The sequence below is a fragment of the Tyto alba genome, unplaced genomic scaffold (genome assembly GCF_018691265.1).
Source record: "Tyto alba isolate M040663 unplaced genomic scaffold, T.alba_DEE_v4.0 Super-Scaffold_38, whole genome shotgun sequence".
Classification (NCBI taxonomy): Eukaryota; Metazoa; Chordata; class Aves; order Strigiformes; family Tytonidae; genus Tyto; species Tyto alba.
The window spans coordinates 13,529,744-13,549,566 of NW_024881313.1; the positions used below are offsets into that span (position 1 = coordinate 13,529,744).

At 37.6% G+C, this 19,823-nt stretch overlaps 1 protein-coding gene across 5 annotated transcripts in view; it reads right to left on the bottom strand.

Annotated features, from left to right (window-relative positions):
• Nucleotides 1-9,284: 9,284 nt before the first annotated feature.
• The window catches only part of UMAD1 (UBAP1-MVB12-associated (UMA) domain containing 1), an 85,663-nt gene continuing 75,124 nt past the window's right edge, over nucleotides 9,285-19,823 (bottom strand). For all 5 annotated transcript variants that reach the window (XM_042802239.1, XM_042802241.1, XM_042802240.1 and 2 more), the window contains one exon: nucleotides 9,285-10,882. In XM_042802239.1, the coding sequence (XP_042658173.1) occupies nucleotides 10,625-10,882 (258 nt within the window). In that variant the 3' untranslated portion in view covers nucleotides 9,285-10,624. The remainder of the gene's footprint in view (nucleotides 10,883-19,823) is intronic.

Here is a 19,823-nt window from a genome sequence, read left to right on the forward strand (position 1 = left end):
ACTAAGCAGTATATCCTGAATTCCACCTCAATCCATTTTAGGAAGTGGTCATTATAGATTAACTTCCTCTTCATCTCTCTACTTTGAACTGCTGTTCACTTCGTAACAAAAACTGTATGTACAGAATGAAGTTCTATTTCTATCTTTTTCCTTAAATGCTGCATATTCTAATTTCTTCCTCCTCCCTCCATGGCTGGCAACAGACCAGCTCTTTCATTATATTTGGAGCAAAGAAACAGCCCACTGAATCTTTCCCAGACCACATTGTCAAGACTTAAACACTTTGAACAAATCAAAACACTTATTTAAAAGTAAATATATTCCCATTTGTAATACAGCCTTCCATTGCTAATGACAGGTTTGATCTCTGCAGAAATAATTAATCGGGAGGGAATTAGGACAAAAAGGCTGAGATAGATAAATTTGTCCCATTTCCAGGCACTTTACTGAAGCCACCTCTGGCAGCAGCAGTCGTGCTCAGCTCCCTGTACAGACGGCCAAAGGAAGAGAGGACAAGCCAGAAGGTGATTCTCATCTTAACACTGTCTGAAGAGCTCCTCTTTCTCTCCTTTCCTGCAAGCAGATGGAAACTAGGATGACTGGGATTGTAATTAAGCACATCAGCATGAAGGAAGCAGAGAAGAGAGATTTGTATCTCAGAGATTTCCCATTTGGACCTTCTGGCCTGGCCTGAGCCAGCATACCATCAAGCACTTACAAAAGGCACCTACAAGTCCAGGTTGGATGTATATGGGACAAAAGGTTCAAGGGAGGAAATTCTCAGATAAGAATTGTCTCTCTTCTCTGTTTACCTCAAATTTCATCATCTTAATAATGTAATAGACACTGTAGAAGAGGATTTCTCTAGGTCAGAGGAGTTTAAGATCAATGGATATACACAGGGGGAAAAGGTAAATGGCGTAAACCAAGTGTTGTTGAGTTACAGTGTTCTCAAAAACATTTCTGTCAGCTATTACAAAGTAGACTCTCAGTACTTGCAAAAATAAGAGCAAAGTGCCAAGCTGCCACCTCTCGTTTTTCTCTTTTTCTTTTTTTTTTTTTTTTCCCCTGATGAAAAGCATAGGATATTCTAATTCCTGATGTCACAACTCCTCTACATTAAATCCCATTGTGGGGATGTCTTCTCTCATCTTTTAGTGCTCTGGCAAGGCCTACAATGATCTGCTTTGCTGAGATGGTTTTGCGCAGATTACCTGTTCTGATACCAGTTTTTGAATAAGTCCTAAAAGAGAGTGGACTGTTCTCTTAGAGACTGATAAATTCCTAAGTCACAATTTCCAAACCAAAGTGATATATTAGAAGTGAATGGTGTTTCAAATGAGAAGTTTTTCAGCAGTATCTTCACAGTTTGTTTCTCTGGGGAAGCAGAATATTAGTCTGTGTACAAGCCAGGATAACTATTTGAAGCAAGATGAGGCAGTAGGTGCCAGAAAGGCCTTGTTCAGTTAATTGCAATTAATCTAAAACCACAATAATCTATTTGCAAATTTCCAATTAAGATTTTATCCTTCGCTTCAATCACCTCATTTATTTAAGAAGGGTGTACTAGTTGGCTTTTATTCTTCCTAACTAACAATTATTTTTATTTTGGAGAAAGCCTTTGTACAGCTAGGTTGCTGTTGCAATGGACCCACTAGGAACACTTTTCCTACTCTGTGCCACGAAGACAAGGATGTACAAACCCACCCACTACCAAAAAATTATTTTTTTTTTAGTCACTGTGCACATATTCTTATAAATGCCAGAGACTTCCATTACTAGAGGAGATCCTCACAAAGAAAGTCTTACCTGACTTTTTTTTTGATGTCTGTGGTGAACAGATCAGTCTTGGGATGACTTCCTCTTCTAGGAGATAGATTTTAGCATCTTGGCCTAAACCTCTCCTTTTGATCTGATCAGGGTGAGTTGGCTCAGGCAATCTGATAAAATTGGTGGATTACCAGAAGATGATCTTCCTCAGTTTGAAGTTTTTAAAAGGTACGTAGTTTTACAAGAAGATAGAGTAGGACTTCAGCACTCACCTTGTATGCTTAGAGGAATTGTGTCAGGTCTCTGTCATTGCGGGGCTAGTCATGTAGGAGATAGGAATGGAAGTCAGTCAAGTCTGCATTACTTTTACGCACAGGGTATCGATGTGCAACATCATTTTCTTTAAGGACTACCACCCTGGAGATGCCCGTCTACCAGGAAATGCCTCATCCCAGAAACAAACCATTTGTCCAAATCCAGTTGGATAGAGTAGCGTATCCCCCAGGAGGCATTGGACTGATGTTTCTAAAACAGGGTGCAACTTTCTTCTGTGGGAGAGACAGCCATTGGAGGTAGCAGTGAAGAGGGTTAGTTTGAAAAGACTTAGAGGTCTTAAATATGAAGGTGATCAGTCTTGGACAAAACCTATCATCCTGGAAAACAGCTTTATTCCTAGCAATTCTCTTGGATTTGTACAAATAACTAGCTAGAACAACAGTCTGCCATACAAAATTTTTGATGGAAATAACTGCAACATGAATAGAGATAATTTCGCTAGCTAGCCCCTAAGTAAACAAATATACATCAGCCATCTTTGTTCATTCACTCTATTTTTACAGCTGTCCTAAGATTTAAAATTTGTCTTCAATTTCATTTGTGATATTAAGATTCAAGATGAATCTTAATACTGATTTCTACTGTAAAGCATTTGAGAGATCTACAGCAAAACACTGCATTTCCATTTCTCAATCAAGAGCCTCTTATTTGATGCCATTTAAAAACCCGATGGCAAGTTCCAGCTTTGAAGCAGTTATTTTATCATTGAGTGGATGCATATACTGCACACTACATGCAGTAAACACATAAAAAGAATTTTAAGTCCTCTATTAATCCAGTATCAGTTGCCTTTATGACACCTTCCTACTTTGCCTGCCTCCAAAACACAAGTTAAATTACATGAATTGAACTACAACAAAAGATACAGAATATGCTAATCCTGTGTGTCTTATTTTAGCCATAATTATACCAAGATTGATATGTAATATCTGCAAGTACTGTAATAATACTGGAAATAAAATTTGGCAGTCCTTTCTGGGATAAATTTAATGCATATGTTCTCTTCCATCCTATTAAGTAGAGGGAGAAGTATAAATGTTTTTTATTTGAGAGACAACAGAAGGTGAACTAGTCAAACTACAGAAGACATACAAGTCAAATAACAACAAAAAGCTCCTTTGAATCAACTGGTAAGTGTCGTGGTTTGAGCCTGGTCAGCAGCCAACCACCACACAGCTGCTCTCTCTCCCTTCTCTTCCAGCAATAAGGAGGGACAGAGAGCCAGGCTTGGGGTTTGCGATAGGACTGGGATGGGGAAAAAAAAAATATCCCCCTTTATGGGCACGAGCAAAAGACAGACTCGTTAGGGGAAGAGAAAAAAATAACATACATTTATTACAAACACTAACAACACTTAGCAGAGTAGGACAGTGAGAAACATTGCCACATCTTGAGAACACCTTCCCCCAACCTCTCCCTTCTTCCCGGGCTCAGCTCTGCTCCCGATATTTCCACCTCCTCCCCCAGCAGCGCAGGGGCAGGGAATGGGGGGTGCAGTCAGTGCTGCCACTTTCTCCATCTTTGGTAGGGGAAGCTTCTGGAACTTCTTCTCCCTGCTCCATTGTGGTCCCCCTCTCACAGGAGACAGTCCTCCACAAACTTTCTCAGATGTGAGTCCCTACCATGGGCTGCAGCGTTCCCCACACTGGCCCATCATGGGTCACCAACTTTCTCCAAGTGGAGTCCCTCCCACGGCAGCAGCCCTTCCCGAGCTGCTCCAGTGTGGAACACCCCCGCATGCTGCAATCCTCCCAGTGCTGAATTACAGCAGCGGGGCTGCCTTTTCCCACAAGATCCCGGCCTTCTTCGGGCACAGCACCTTGATCAACGAGGTGGAAGCCACAGGCCATAAATCAGTGTCTGCTCCACCGTAGATCTTCATGGGTGGCAGGGGGGAGCCACCCTGCCGTCTCCCCACAGGATACAGGGGGGTCTCTGCTCTGGCACACCTCCCCCATCCTTTCTTCCTCCGTTCTTCCACTGACCTTGGTGTTCATGCAGCTGCTGCAGCTCCTCCTCACAAGTCCCACTGCACATCACCACATCCCTTCTTAAATATGTTATCGCAGAGGCGCAGCTGATTGTCTCAGTTTCCAAACAGAAGTGGAGCTGACTTGGAGCTGGGGGAGCTTCGAGAAGCTTCTCACAGGGGGCCGCCCCTATAGTCCCCTCTCTTGCCACCAAAAAACCCCCACCACTCACTCAAACCAGGACACTAAGAAAAACATTGTCTTTGACAAAAGCACTATCTAAACATAAAATAGACAAAATCGGAGTTACAGGAAGCTAAAGAAGTCTTCAAGAGCAGAATAAGCCAAGCAGATGCACCAGTAGTTTCTAAAAACAGCTGAAAAAGGAAATTACAGTACAGTTTCCAAAACATCACACACTGCTTAATTTTCTTCAGGCAAATAGACAAATAGCAGATCTCTTCATAAAAAGGGTGACACAGTGGTCAGACTAAAGTCTCAAAGTCTTTTTCAGTTCTAACAAGTATCAGTTGCTTTAAGTAACTCCTTTTTCACTGTGATGATCCATTTCACCTGAGTCTTTGTTTTCTGAGCTCATCTGCTTCAGACTTCTTTTCCAGTGAGATTTAGATGGATGCCCAAAGCTGACCTCCTAGAACATTTGGATGTGAGTGGCTACTCTAACCATAACACTGATATCCACAAACAGTTGGATAAGGGATGTTTATAATTGAGGCTCATCTTTTTCTTTGTTTGATTGTGAGCAGTTTCTTTTATGTTCTGTTACTGAAGTACATGTGTTGACTGACTTAAGAGGACAGCCTTGTAAATGAGACCTTTGATCTCAAGAGTTTATTTTATCTTTGCAGCAAGGAAAAGTGAATTGAATTGCCTGGCAGAACTAAGCCCTCTCTTGTCTCTGTTCTACAGCTGCTGCATCCTTCTGGGGTCATCAAAACTTCCACTTCCACCACTCGATACTCTCTTTTGCTACAGAATTTAAAAAAGGCTTCTCCAACATCTCATAACCTGCAGTACAATGCTGAAAGCTGTACAACTCCTAGTTTATTATACAAACCATGCAGCATGCTCAGACTGTTTTGCTTCTGTAGAAGGGATATATTTGACAAACTACTGTGCTGTGATACAGCAAAGCTTTTTGAACTACACTGATACTCAATGGAAAGTAAACTTTATAGAATTTATTTATATAGAAATTACTTTTCTTTTTTTTTTTTTTTTTGAGTAAAGCACAGTCTAGAAAGTCTACTGCATGTAAGGCTACAGATTAAAAAGAAGTATCTGCTCTGAGATGTTGAAAGGAGTATGTGATCCATCATTACTCTCACATTATTTATGTTAATGCACAGATGCATTAGCATCAGGGACCATTGTGCTATCTACTACATGTACAAAAAAAAAGCCTATGGGGCATAATATTGATTTACTTCCTGACTCAGATCACCAATACAATAGTTTCATCATATTCTTACCAACTGCACTTCATTTAGTTTCCATACTTTCATTATGGCCAGTGTTAGCTACTACAGAAATAATGTTCAATGAAAATAGCTTTACATGTCCTTTCCTTCTCCCCTTCCTTAGTTTGATGTAATTTTACTATGCATTTTTTCCATCTATACTACTGAAAGAAGTAATGAACACATGAGAACCTTGCCATTCCATAGTAGGTAGATATCTGTGAAAAACTAATAATTTTTAATGGCCTCAAAGTAATTGTATGTAGAATAGCCAGGCTTAGTCAAGATCTATTGCACTCACCATAAAGGTAAAAAAGCTTTCCATCAATACGTTTCAGAAAATAAATTTCAAAGCATTATTTTTTAGGAGTTCTACTGAATGCTTAAAACCATTTATACATGGAGGAAAACAAATTTCTCTACACAGCCTTGTCTTATGAGAGACTGCATCCACAGAGGTTAAAGTAGTGTTTTGGATCTTACTGCTTTTTAGATCATTCAGCTGGCCCAGCAGCATGTGGAGGAGAATTAAAACAGTCTTACTCAACAGCATCACATAGTGCAAAGAAAAACTTTACATACCTGTACATAGAACCTAAAATGTGTGCTCCAGAAATAAAGAGACAGTGAGAAGCCATACCTAGAAGATTAAGTTTACTTCTTACACACCTGGCATCTGAAAATGATGAAATTCTAAACTGACATAAATCTCAGTTTCATTCTATGGGCAGTAATGCTTCCCAGTTAACTGACTGTCAACACAACGGGAACAAGGTAGCAACTTTTCTCCCCTTCTAGTAAGAATGAATACTTAGATTTCTTCTTTTGGATGGCTGTGATTCAGACAGATGGAAGGCTAAGAAACTGTCTATGGTGACAGATCCCTTTTGCAGAATGAAGCCCAGGTCTCTTTTCAGAAACCAGTCTCATCGCTGTGAAGGATGTTGAAAAGAGTTAGTTCCTCTAGGAGACTGAAAGGATGTAAATATCTAACTGGTAAAGAAAGAACGTGGTCTCAATGGAAGATACAGGGAGATCAATAATTTTCCTTAGTTTATGGAATTTGACATATTGATGGGAAGAAACCAGGCCTAACATACCTCCTTCTAACTTTGTGAGCTCGTTACAGAATGCCAAGCTTAAGGCTGATGAAGAGCTGCAGCACGGCAGGTGGGATTAACCAACCCAACTTGGCTTACTAAACGTTCTTCTTCCTACAGCACCAAACTGCAGCCTACCTTTGGAATTTAAGGAAGATTTTCTGCTTCTCTGTTGCTGTAACAGACACTATCCAGCTTTGAATCAGGTTAATCTGGAATTGCCATGTCATCAGTAGAAGAGTTGCAGTTAGCTAAGAAGGGAAGGACTTACCCCTAGGAGTTGCACTTCTGGTTCCTCTCCATACTCACTAGGCTTAGGCTAAGCAGAGAAAACCCAAAGCAAGATGAGTCGTCATGTCATAACAAAAGGGTGGTTGTGGGGAGGAGAGCAGTTTCTCAAGCACAAGTTTCATGCTATTGTTCAGGACAACCCACTCAGCTTGCCCAGGAGGCTGCTTTAGTGCTTTTGTGAACTTAACAGGTTCTCCAGCTAAAAATGCAATAAACTGTGTTATTTTGAGATACTGCAATTACCGTGGTAAATATGCTCTTTGCCTTTTTCCTATATTTGCTCTAGGGTCAAAACCTCCCATCTGCGACCACACAAGTGTACATCTGCCAGCTGCAGTACTGTAGTATCAGGGTTTGGATCATACTTTACAGAAAACATCAGAAACTGGATCTTAACCACCTCCTTGACTGACCTGCTGGACACGGTGTTGTCTGGTTCCACTTCTGAATTTGCCACCAGGGAGTTGTCTGTAGGGACCAGCTCCCAGTCAGCCTTCTGTTGGGCTGCTCTGGATGCAATTATTCTTTGATTTACCTTTGAACATGTGGGCTTTGCTCCCCTTTTTCTATGTTTAAAATTAGACTTTTCCAGAGCCTGTATTTACAACTTTTCCAGAGGAAATAAAAAGTGTCTTGTTATGTTTGATTTATTAGAAAGTTCCATAAGGAAGCTATCACACAATGCAGAGTACATCTCTTGCAAGGAAAATGTGGAGAACTGCAAACGGAACTCAGAATCTCCCAGGAACTAAAGTAACTCCAAATAAACTTATTTAATAAAGGAGTGCAGGCTGAGTAATATGTTCACTAATGGCAGTGACAAAGCTCCTATTTACAGCATGTCACAGGATCACACCTCGGTCTTTCATTTTTAGTTCTAGAGTTGGCAATCTGTTTCAATTCTGATGTTAATGACATCAGCTATGAAATAACCTCCAGTTCTGTCTAAACAATTTACATATATATGCAAAACACAAAGCAAACAGTTCTATTCAAGTTCTCATTATTATATACAGAATATACAGAAAGGACAGGGCAGTTTACTGTTTTGATATCAATATTGATTATATTTTAATAGTTTTTAAATTTTTAAAAATTAACTATATTCCTTAATCAGTGGTCAAATGCTTTAATGACAATATATAGAACTATCCAGTATTTGCTGACAGTGACAGATACATGTATATTCTTATATACTCTATGCAATAATCACACTTAGCTTATAGTGTTAAACATATCTTACACAGGCAATTCATTTTTTTAAATGAACTAAGCCTCTTTGAAATCTTTAGTTTTCTGAAGATTTTGTGCCATCTTCATGTTATTAGTGGGAAAACAGTAATAACCATAAATCTTACTAATTTATAACAGTTTAAGTATATTTTTTTCTTATCTCAGTGGGAAGAAATTCACCTTTGCTGTCTGGATACCATTAGGCTTCAATCCACTTTTTACAGATGATCTCTAGCAAGGGAGAGGTTTGAGCCCCAGCCCTTGCTAAAGAGGGGGCAGTCAGAAGGCACATTCCCAGTATACTTGCGCATTACTAGTACTCTTGCTAGGTGTAAATTTTACCCTTTACGGAACATGATTAAGGATGAAGGCCAAATGTTTAACCTACCATCCACATTTTTCATCATGGGTGAACACAACCTCCTCCCTACTCTCCTTTGCCTCTCCTTTTCTTTTGAAAGGATGCTTGTGAGTGTAACAGAGCACAATTCTGACAAGATGTAATTATTTTAGATAAATTATCTAGCTTTAAGAAACAAATGAATGGAAAAATTATATGCCAAGCCAGCTAACAAATAAAGAACAAGTATTGTGAGTTTGTTCAGTCTTCAGCAGTGTTTTGCAGTTCTGCTTCTAGACCAGCTGAGCTGCAGAAACATTGCAGATTCAAAATGGACAACTTGAATGGCAACATGCTATTTGCAGAATGATTATTTTTTAAACTATTAAATATAAAACAGCCCTGAAAATTAAGTTTAGTGCTGCAGGTACGTGTTAACTAGAAAACCCAGCACAAAGAACAATTCTAAACAACTCAGTAAAATTAATTCCTCCTTCAAAGCAGTCTGAGTCCTTTTCAGCTCACAAACATACTATCCTCAGAGCAGTGTCATGGATGCTACCTAAATCACCACAAGTCACCAACATAGCACCAGATCAAAGTGTGACATATTTGATTAGAAGGACCCTGATTTTTAAATGATACAGAAAAGATTTCCAAATTTAATTTCCAAGTTCAAAGCTCTGATGAAGTCTGAATGATCACACCTATAGTAAACATTACAAGTGAAGCTGAGTAATAACTCTCACACATAAAAAATAACTCACTCTTATTCAGCATTTTTTTATTGGAGTGCAGCACAGATACTTACCCTGAAACAATAACTTCAAAACATTTATGAACATAGCTGTCAACAATATTAAATACATACATTTAAAAAATCTGAAACATGAGTAACAATCTAAGACATATTCACAATGTAATCTCTCCATCAGTTATAGTATTTATCTCAAATACTGTGAGAGGATGCAAGTCTGAAAATATATGTATTTTAAGCTATCACAGAGCATAGAAAATATATGAAAATATCCACTAACATTTGGCACAATATAAATATTCTACCCCGAGAGAGAAAACAAGTGTAGTCTTTTGTGTGACACAGATCATTATTCATCACAAATCATGATGTTACATCAGAGAGCTGTTGCTCATGCAACAGCAGCTCTGGTTTTAGTCGGGAAAAACATGCTCAAAGCTTGTGAACGGGAGACACAGTGGTCTGTGAGAATGCATGTTTAGGTACTTAGCCATTTAATTTAGCTGAATAAGAAACAATGTAATGTTTTCCTGTTGTTAAACATTGCCATCTGTATCTCTGGCACACAAATTAAAAAAAGAAGGGTGTGACCATTAAAAGTACGTGTCCTGATATTTCCTTCTTCAGGGGGCAAAGAGGTTAAAATGGAAAAGCTGATCTGTGTATAAATCAGGAACACATGTGGTAATGAGAACAAACAGCAGCCAACAGGCAGGCGGGGAGGACTTCTCCAGGCACAAAAAGAGATGGTCAAAAATACCATCTACTGGAAAGGGAGGAGAGATTTTCACTTTGAAATTGGTAAGTTTAACCAATTCTATTAAGTCTTCATAGTTTTTTAAGTACTCATAAATAATTCTAAGTTTTAAAACTTGATTTAAGTGAAAAGCTGTCTGTCCGGTAGTACAAAGCAGCTTTGCTTTAGCATTAATATTGGTTTCTATCTGTAGAAAAACAGAGGTGATCTTAACATGTGTAACAGGATCTATGTGTTTAGTATCTGAGTGAAATAACAAAACAGTGCAGACGTGCATAGACTTCACCTTAAAGTTATGAAATGTTTGTGTCTGCAGCCTACCTACTAGAAGTAGATACTAACAGCCAGTCTGCTACTCAGGCTGAAACAGTTTTGTTTGATTTCTTTGGAAATAAACATAATATTTGACATAGGAAGTTACAGTTCACTTAAAGCTAAGAAATATAACACAGTTGTGAATAATAATCCTTTTGATGCAATGCATCTGATATACCAGTGGCAGGACCCCAAATATTAGTCAATTAAAATAAGTCTTTATCTTTACCTTACGACTTGTTCCTTTACACAGACAGAAAAAATAAAGAAAACATTACGGATCACAAAGCACTGAATTTTCAAGTGTAAAGTCATACCAAAATCTTGATAAATGATCATTGATGTCGTAGGTGAGCAATCGGTCAGGAACATCATTATGGGTGCCCTGTACTGCTAACACATGTGGTGCCAGGGCAAAGGGTACGTCACTCAGAAGATCTGACATAAAAGGGCTGCTTTCCAAATTTTGACTCCTTTCATTTCCCATCTCTGCACTTGATACAGTCAACTGCGATTGGTGCCCCGTATTTATCTAAAGAGAAGAACAGAAATTCAGACACTACAAACCAAGCAGCTAAGGCTTTGTACTTAGAACCATCATGATCTACTAATAAATGAAAATAAAAAATAAAATAATAAATAAAATCAGTTTTAGAGTTTGGTTCAGGTAGATCTAAAATAGCAATTCTTAATACATGTTGATATAATCATTTGACTTGAATTAAGGCTAGAACAACAACAGATTTTCTTTGAACCATTAGTGAGATTTCTCCACCTAATGTTACTCTTCATTTATGAAACCCATAAGTCTGGTGGGACTTTTTGTCATTATGTCCAGCCTTGTTTAGGGGAAATTACCTCATATAAGTCTTTTCATAAACGGATTAAGCTCCATCTTTTGTTCACTCTGTGCCTCATCAGAAGTTGTCCAATAAAGGCACAACTTTGATGATTAAAAACCACTCCTATTCCAGTTATTTCAAAGTATTAATAATGTTGCTTTCCAATTTGAAATGGAATTGCATGACTGTCTGGTGAGGTCTATTATATATGGCAATATATGCACTGCTAAATATGTGCTTTATAGAAAAACACAGTTAACAAAACTTAAAAAAAAAACAAAAACAAAACAAATCAAAAACCAAACCAACCAACCAAGAGCAAAAAAACAAACCACCAAACCAAACCCAACAATGAAATAGAAAACCCCTGCTGTACAGAAGTCAATATAATTTACAATGCCTGCAGATAGGATGCTAGATCCAATAGACTTGCAAGCTTAATATTGGCTTACCAATACGACCTTATTAAGTGTCTATCCTAAAAATTCTACTGTTTAAAAAACAAAGAAATAATATTTACACTGCCTCTAGAAATCAAATCTAATTTATTTTACTCTTTATAGCAATAACAATGCAAACTGACCGCTCTCACATCATCCCAAGAAGTAAGATGTTTATTGTATGGATTTCTATTTTGTATAAGCACGCATACAGAAATATTTAGTATTTGTTCAAAAGTGGTTGACAAGTTATGTCAGAGCCAAGAACATTAAACATGAATTTCTGACTGAAGTCCTGACTTCTTCATTTCAACCCCCCATACTCAGCACACAGATAGAAAAATCCAAAGCTTACACTGTTATTAAGGAAGGGAGAGCACTGAAAGCTTTAACACTAATTTGGTGTTCCACTGATCGTAAGAGCTAAATGGATCTAGTTGTATGGAAGCTGCTGTCATCCTAAATTTTTCCATGATTTTTAGGGGAGCTGTGCTGCTCAGGATCTGACCTATGCTGGAGTTGAATGTTACAGAGAATCTGAGGTTGTGGCTGTTTGACAGGATGACAGTTTGGGTGGTGGGGTGGCGGTGGGGTTGTTTGTTTTCTAGCATGGAAGTATGTAACACAGCTAAGGTAAAAGGCACTCCATCTCCTTCTCAAAGGAAGGACTGGATATGACTTGAACACAACCTGAGCACTAATCATTCCTTACACAACCCAACATTCCATCTAGTAGGACAGATAAATAAACATTAAGCCTTCTATTAAACTGTCAACAATGAAAAAGGTAATCTTGCCCATCTAAGCCAGTTCACAGTCAGTACCTGTCTTAGGTGACAGAGGAAGCTCGCTCCTCCATAAGCTACTGGGACAGAAGGGGTTAGTGATGCTGCACGCTTTGAAATGGATCCTCATTTGGAAGCTTTTGTTTATACTCAGAATGACTAGAAACTTAAAGCCTAAGATAAACTTCCCAAGATTCGTTACTATTATGTCACAGGATAATAAAGTAAAATTTCTTAAGGTTAAGAAGTTTTATTAAAAGGAATGACTGCTAGATCTAGCTACTAACCTTACTGGTTACTCCAATACAAAAGAAGAGCAAATGAGCTCCAAAGGAGGCAAGTGATGAAAGCACCCTTCTGCTGAACTGCTGGGTTTCACTTCCCAGTATAAATCCTATTTGATTTTTTCCCCCTCTCTTCCAGATCACTTTCTGGCTAATACTTATAAAACATTTTATTTTATAGGTATCAAAAAGGAAAGAGTAGTCCCATCTTTGTCTATTCATCTAGGCTACTTCAGAGCCTTCTGGAGTTAGACAGGGTATGTTACTGGATTTCTCCTGCTTTAACAGTATTCTCTAAGCTATTGTAATACTAACATGTTTGTACTACATAATTCCTACAGCTGCAGTTTACAGCTGTTTCTTCATGTTCTTTATTTTCCCTAGCTTTCCTTTTCCAAGTTCTCTACTCTTACGAGTAGCTAACAGTTCTTCAGAAAGCTACATGCAACATCAGAGGCAAGAGTTGATACAGATTTCTTTTGGCTTTCTTTACTGATTCTGGTACCTTCAGAGGGTTGGGAAAATAGGAAAGCTAGTGGAGAAGTCAGGAAGATAGCCTGCATAGTTCTCCTACTACAGCTTTCCAAGTTCTGAGCAAAAAACCAGGGGCAATAGTGCTGTAAGTCTGCAAATTCAGTAAAACCCCTAAAACCTCTTGTACTTGTCTGTTCTAATCAGCACAGTTATCTTCAAGTCAACGATCAGCAGCTCTCACTTTAAAAGGAAGCTTAGCTTCTATAGCTGCTGATAACACTTACAGGAAAGTATTCCTTCTTGTCATGGCCAAATAGGCTCAAGGTGTGCATCATAACAAAATTCATAAACATCTTCTGATGTAGAAATATGCTAAGAACACTGCCAAACACACAGAACATCCACTTATATTAATGATATTTATCTGAAAAAAAACCCCACATTACTTCAAATAAGTACTTAAATTTGTAGCTGCTCTAAAGTTAAAAACTTCCCTTAATTTTCACTCTGCACAAATTTGTTACATTCCCTTTTGAAAGAAATAACCTGTGGAGCATTTACTGAGGTGCTGGTATTTCCTTGTATTACATAAATCCCATATTCTGAAGGGGAGAGCAGAGCCAGAAAGCCCCAAATGAAAAACAGGAAAAGGTTACATCTAGGAATCAATTAAACAAGATCTTCAAAGACCCTTCTGCCTTCCCCCATTCCAGGGAAAAATGAACCCTCACTCACCGTCCTATTCCCATAGCTCAGATGATAATCAGAAATCCCTAGAATCTAATGTTTATTTTGTTTGGCAAATTATACTTTTATGAACACTTGTTTATATCTTAATTGTCCCACAAACTAGATGGATTCAGTGTACAATTCAAATTAGACCATCATGTGACAAAACTAACTTCAAAGAGAAAAAATAAACCAGAGAGAGCACAAAGCACCTTGGATCTTCTTTTTTCCTCCGGAAACCTTACATTTGTTAGAAGCGTGCCAAATGGGCAGCCCCAGAAATTAAAACCCTTTCAGCACCCAGCAGATACCATGCATTGACAATGATAGAGCAAGAACCAGCTTTTCTTGCTCTCAATTTCCAATCCATGTTTCAAAGCAAGACCGTAGTAAGGAAGGATGAATTACATTAGAATTTGTTTACTGTTAAACATCAATTTACCATACTCAATCTCTGCATACTGTCAGCGAGATTCTTAATAGCCTGTAGGTTCTGATACTATTTGAATAGTGAAAATAGTATCATAAATAAAGCCCAAAATGGCTGAGAGCAACATAGTACAGATATGTCAGGAACAAAGGACAGTGTCAGGTCAGTATAACAAATGCCATAAACTGATCTCGGAACCAATGGCCTTTGGGTCCCAGTCTACCCAACCCCTCATGAGAAGGACTTGGGTCCAATAGGACAAAATCAGTTTACAGCATAAATGCGAAAAGGACTCGATATTTCCTGTTTCAGTTTCTCACATAAACCACTGTCTCTCTCATAAAAACGGCTTTTTTTCTTAAAATGTCCACATTCACTTTTTCATTTATAGCAAGTCACACTTTATGTTACTATTATTAGGCTGACATCCCAACAAATTATGCAATAGGAAAAATACAAAACCTGGGGAGGATGATTCTTTAATGCAATATGAAACATCCAAACATGGTAGAGAAATGCTGGCTAAAATTAACCTGGAAATTCAACTGAAGATAGGCTGCTGGAAAACTCTCACGTTTGCAGTTTAACTCCTTGAATACTGTGGAGCCCATCCCTCTAGTACACAGTGTGTCATATGCATTATGGCATGTATCATATTATCTATTAGGTATCTACATACACAGAAAAAGGTTGCTGTCCTCAACAATTAAGGTTGCAAGAGTAATTTTCCAGTTCTGCCTAGCGCAGCCGTTACAGGCAATCACTGTCCTTTGCTATGCAGAATTGTTTCTGAGCGCTCTTGCAGTGATGTTTAGATACTGGTGTCACGAGTAAATCTATTCAAGCTGGGCATATGTTTGTGCTTCCAAATCATAAAGACATCCTTTAAATGGACTAAGACATATTTCACTCATATGCTGAAGAATACACATCAGCGAAAAGACCTTGATGAAGCCAACCTGACCACCGGGCTTTTATAGTCCTGGGGTAATGTAATGAAGAACTGGACACTCTGGTAGAGAACATCCATCACCCATCAGTGCTGAGATTGCCCAACCTGGTTGCAATGCAAACACCAGCACAAACCTATGTGATGAAATTGAAGTCAAGGTTATGAAATGGCTTATAATTTCACACATGCATTCTTCAAGCATATACAGAATTGCAAATCCTAGACAATTTGATATCCCACATTAGTCACACTGGTTTCTACTTAAATGCCTAACTTATTTATCCAGAATACAATCAGAGCATATTCTCTGGACATTAGCTAAACAAAGCACTGACAAATGCTATGACACAATCCTGCTATGAGAAATATTAATTGAATGCATTTTAAAATCACCAAACAATTTACATTTCACCAAACACCAGGGAGTCAAAAAATCAGTTAGGATTACAGAAAGCAAGGTAATCAGATTTAATTCAAATAAGTAAGGTGTTTTCTTCATTCTGGGTTTGCAACCCAAATGAACAGGGATGAAAGAAACAGTATGTAAACATATATGGTATCTGGCCACCAGATACTAATTTCACTCTGACAGCAAGGGTGATATATGTTATTTCAAAACTGACAAAGTATAAAATTACCCTCTGAAGGAAATTCTTCCTTTTGGCTCTTTTTTTTAAAAAAAAAAAAATAAAAAACCATTTCTCAGCTGCATTTAAAAACATCTAATTTGCAGCATCTCTGTGTGCTAACCACAAATCTGCCAAGAGTCTTGTGAGGAAGAAAAAATGCATAGTTTACAACATACTTAGAAGCTGGATTTACAGTACTCTGAAGGAGAATCAAAGATCAGTGCTAGCATTATTATCATCTCAACTATTGAACAAGGTTTTCTAATAAAAAGTTATTCATTCAAAGAAATTCGTACTTTTTGTAAAAACAAAAGGTTTTTTTCCAGAAACAGACAGCCTTTTCCTTAAAAAGACAGCCTTGAGAAACAAACCAGAATATTTAATAACTATTCAGCAATATCATAATTATGGCAGAGATCTACAACACTACTGGTGATACAGAAATACTATTTTCATTTCAGGCAATTTTGTGGTATTACAGCAAATAGTGTATCATAATGTATCTCAATTTATTCAGCATTATGCAGTTATTTCTGATGTATCTAGAAATGGAAATTATCTTAAGGGATAGTTCTTCCAATTGTGTTTCAGTTGATGCTTTTTAGGGTATTCACTGGGCCTTTTTAGAAAATTTGTAGGAATTCCAGAGTGAGCATCTCCATTGATGACAACGATTCACTTTTCAAATAAGAACAGTAATGGCAAAGAAGAATGAAGGGGAAAAGAAAAATTATTCACAAGGTGCTCAGAATGTTTAGCACTTTGTATTCAAAAATTTAGGCTAGGAGAAAAAGATCAGTAAAACCTTGCTGGTGGGGGAAAGAGTGTTCACGACAGGATAGTTTTAAAATGTCATAAAAAACCCAACCCAAAACATCAACAACAAAACACCCTCACAGCCAACACACTAATAAGTATGTGACCTATATCCTTACAGAACTGTAAGAAGGGAAGAAACACACCCAGTCAAGCACAATACAGATGCCCCTGAGATGGTTCAGAAAATCCCACGTGAATCATGAGAGCTGCTATTCTTTTGAGACTCATGAAAATGTTGAGTCAGGATCCCCTCCAAGGACTCAAGAAAAAATTTATTTCTATCTGGGAGAACAAAAGTAGGTGGAAGAAGTAGTGCTGGAGACCTTGCAGTAGCTCGTTGCCGTATCTAAATGGCTTCTGGTGGCTTGCTTTGTTTCTTAACAGAAATGCAGTGAATGGGACTGTAATAGTAGCCTAAGACTGGTGTTGTCAGTGGTTGCAATAGGGCAGACTTCCACGCTGAAAGCTTTGGGCTAAGATCGAGTCCTTGGAGAGGCTTTTAGAAACAAGAATGGCTGTCAGTGGAAATCAGCCTTCCTATTTGCTTTGGGCTCTTGTTTCCCAGCTTCTTATGACTCTCATTCTGTAATACAGCAGTGATTTGTCTTTCTTAAAGAGCTCCTGCTACCTGTACAATTATGTGTGATTAGTAGGCAGCATGTTTTTTCTCCATTTATCAATATTGCTGTTCAGAGTAAAACAGAACCAGATTTTAAAATAAGCATTTAAGAATATTTGTAGTGGTTTGTGACATACACTTTACATATTTTTCTTTATAATTTTCCTCTTTAAAGCATGCTTTTCAGCCATTTCTTAGACTAGAACAGAATCAAGGTCAGGTTAATGCCGCTGAGATCTTAAAGAAAAAAATTCTAAAGAAACAGTGAAAAGCACCTCTGACATTCTACAGTTTTTCGTTATAATAGCAAGTTCCCCACAAATTATCCTGGCCTGCAAAGAACAGCAGGGGAATCTCTACTAAACCACACTTTCAGTATCAATAATGATGTACATCTGTACATCCTTATTGCCATTAAAGCAATTAAAAAAGTTTAAAGAACTAGCTTTTTCTCTAACACGGGAACAATAAGATATTTAAAATTCAGAATGAACTTTCTGTAATTAGTACATGCTCTGTGCCCTCTCAAACAGCTAAAACTGTTAATCTCTGCAGAAGTGAAAAATTGTGAGCTTGCCATCTGAACTCTGGATACTCCAAATATTCCATGGTTGAAGTGTGTTAGTTTAATTATCCTAGTAAATACTAGAGATGCCTGTGAGTTTTATTTATGTAACACATACAGAATGTAATTCTACTCTGAAAAGTATTCTTAAGCACCACAAAAGACTGAATATCTAGTGTGTAAAGGAACTATCTCATTAGTTCATCCTAGAACAAAAAAATTGTTTTTCTTTGTTAACAATTCCACAAACTCAAACCAGAACAAGATTAAGGTTCTGTTTTTACTCAATCCCCTCTAATAACAACTGGGCCCAGGAAATATTTGGAGAGAGGTTGGTGATAAATTTAGCAAATATATTGAACTTAATATAACCAAAACTGTATCATTATATTTTTGTTCCTAATTTCTACTTTTATTCCTAATTCCTAATATTTAATTATTTAATTCAATAATTGTTTAAAGACAGAGAACTATAACATCTCAAATGTGGGCATCTATAATGATAAACTACAAAACTATGAACAGGGATAAGATACAACATGAAGAAAGACCATAGAACTAAGAGAAATCAGAAATAAGAAGGAAGCAGAAAATTATTCTAAATCTTTACTAAAACTGCTAAGTCTTAATTTCCCACCATAACTAAAATAATTATACTCTTCTCTTTCCTTCTATCACAACCAACTTTAGCACTTAAGAATGTGATAACTGAAGAGCTGTATCAGCATTTTTGCTCCCTCAGAAGCATGCTTCCTGTTCTCGCTGCCTCTCTGGATGCCCCTGAGCTTAGGGCACTATCCTAACAGGTGAATTTTGGACAACATTCCCCTCTGCAACATGACTATTTTGATAAGAATTATCTTAGAAGAAAGAGAGAGGTGTGGGTTCAGTAAGGAACAGTTTATCTAGTTCCTCTGTTCCTTCAAAGTACTATGCAAGCTACTCACAGCAAAGAGCTCACACACTATAATAAGCAACATGAACAATATTCAGCATGTTGTGCTTCTGCCAGTGCCAGGAAATGTTACAAACTAGGCCAAATTTTTTTTTTTCTTTTTTCTCTAGCATGTATGCAGAAAGATTATAAACTTCATGAAAATCACTACACTAACTAAAGTGCAAGCCAGAAGAACTGTAATTGAAAATGCAGGCAGCTCTAGACATCCAGCAGTGCATTCCACAGCCACAAATCAGAAGTGAAGGACAAGTCAATATATTGCAAAATATATTGAGAAATCTGATAAATGCTGATAATGGATTTGTTCTGTTACTTCAGTGTCATCCAAAAGCACAAAGTACTCACATTTATTTTGCTATCTTCATTCCTGATGTAATACAAAACTCAGATAACTTTTCAATACAGCCAGAGAATATACTAAGAAATTAATTTGCTATAAAACTTTAATTGCATATTGAAATAAACAGTATTCAAATAATCCATTTGAATTTAGCAGCTACATTTGGTCAATGTAGTTAGTGACAACAAGGTTTGAGTTTCTCTCTATTGCTCTGAGCAAAAAAAATATCCTGAAGACTTTTTGGGAGGCTGATGTCCTTTATAGGAGGAACTTAGACAAACTGGGTGTCTGCCTCCATGTCTCTACCTCTTGTTCCCAACTCCTGCTATTGTAGAAGCTCCAGCATGGTAACCTGATATGGCAGGAAAAAGATGATAGTTTCTCTGAGATGGTAGATGTCAATGGAGCAGAACCTCTAAAAAAAGAAGGATAATACTGTATTATCTCATTATTCTAAGTGTATGAAAATTCAAGGACTTGAATGGGAAAGGAAGTTGCCTACTTATGGAAAGAACCTGGACAATTAAACATAAAAGTCTAGTAGGAAAATATTTAGCAAACATGGTTTCACAAAAAAATAGTCAATAAATTTTTCAGCAAATTAGAA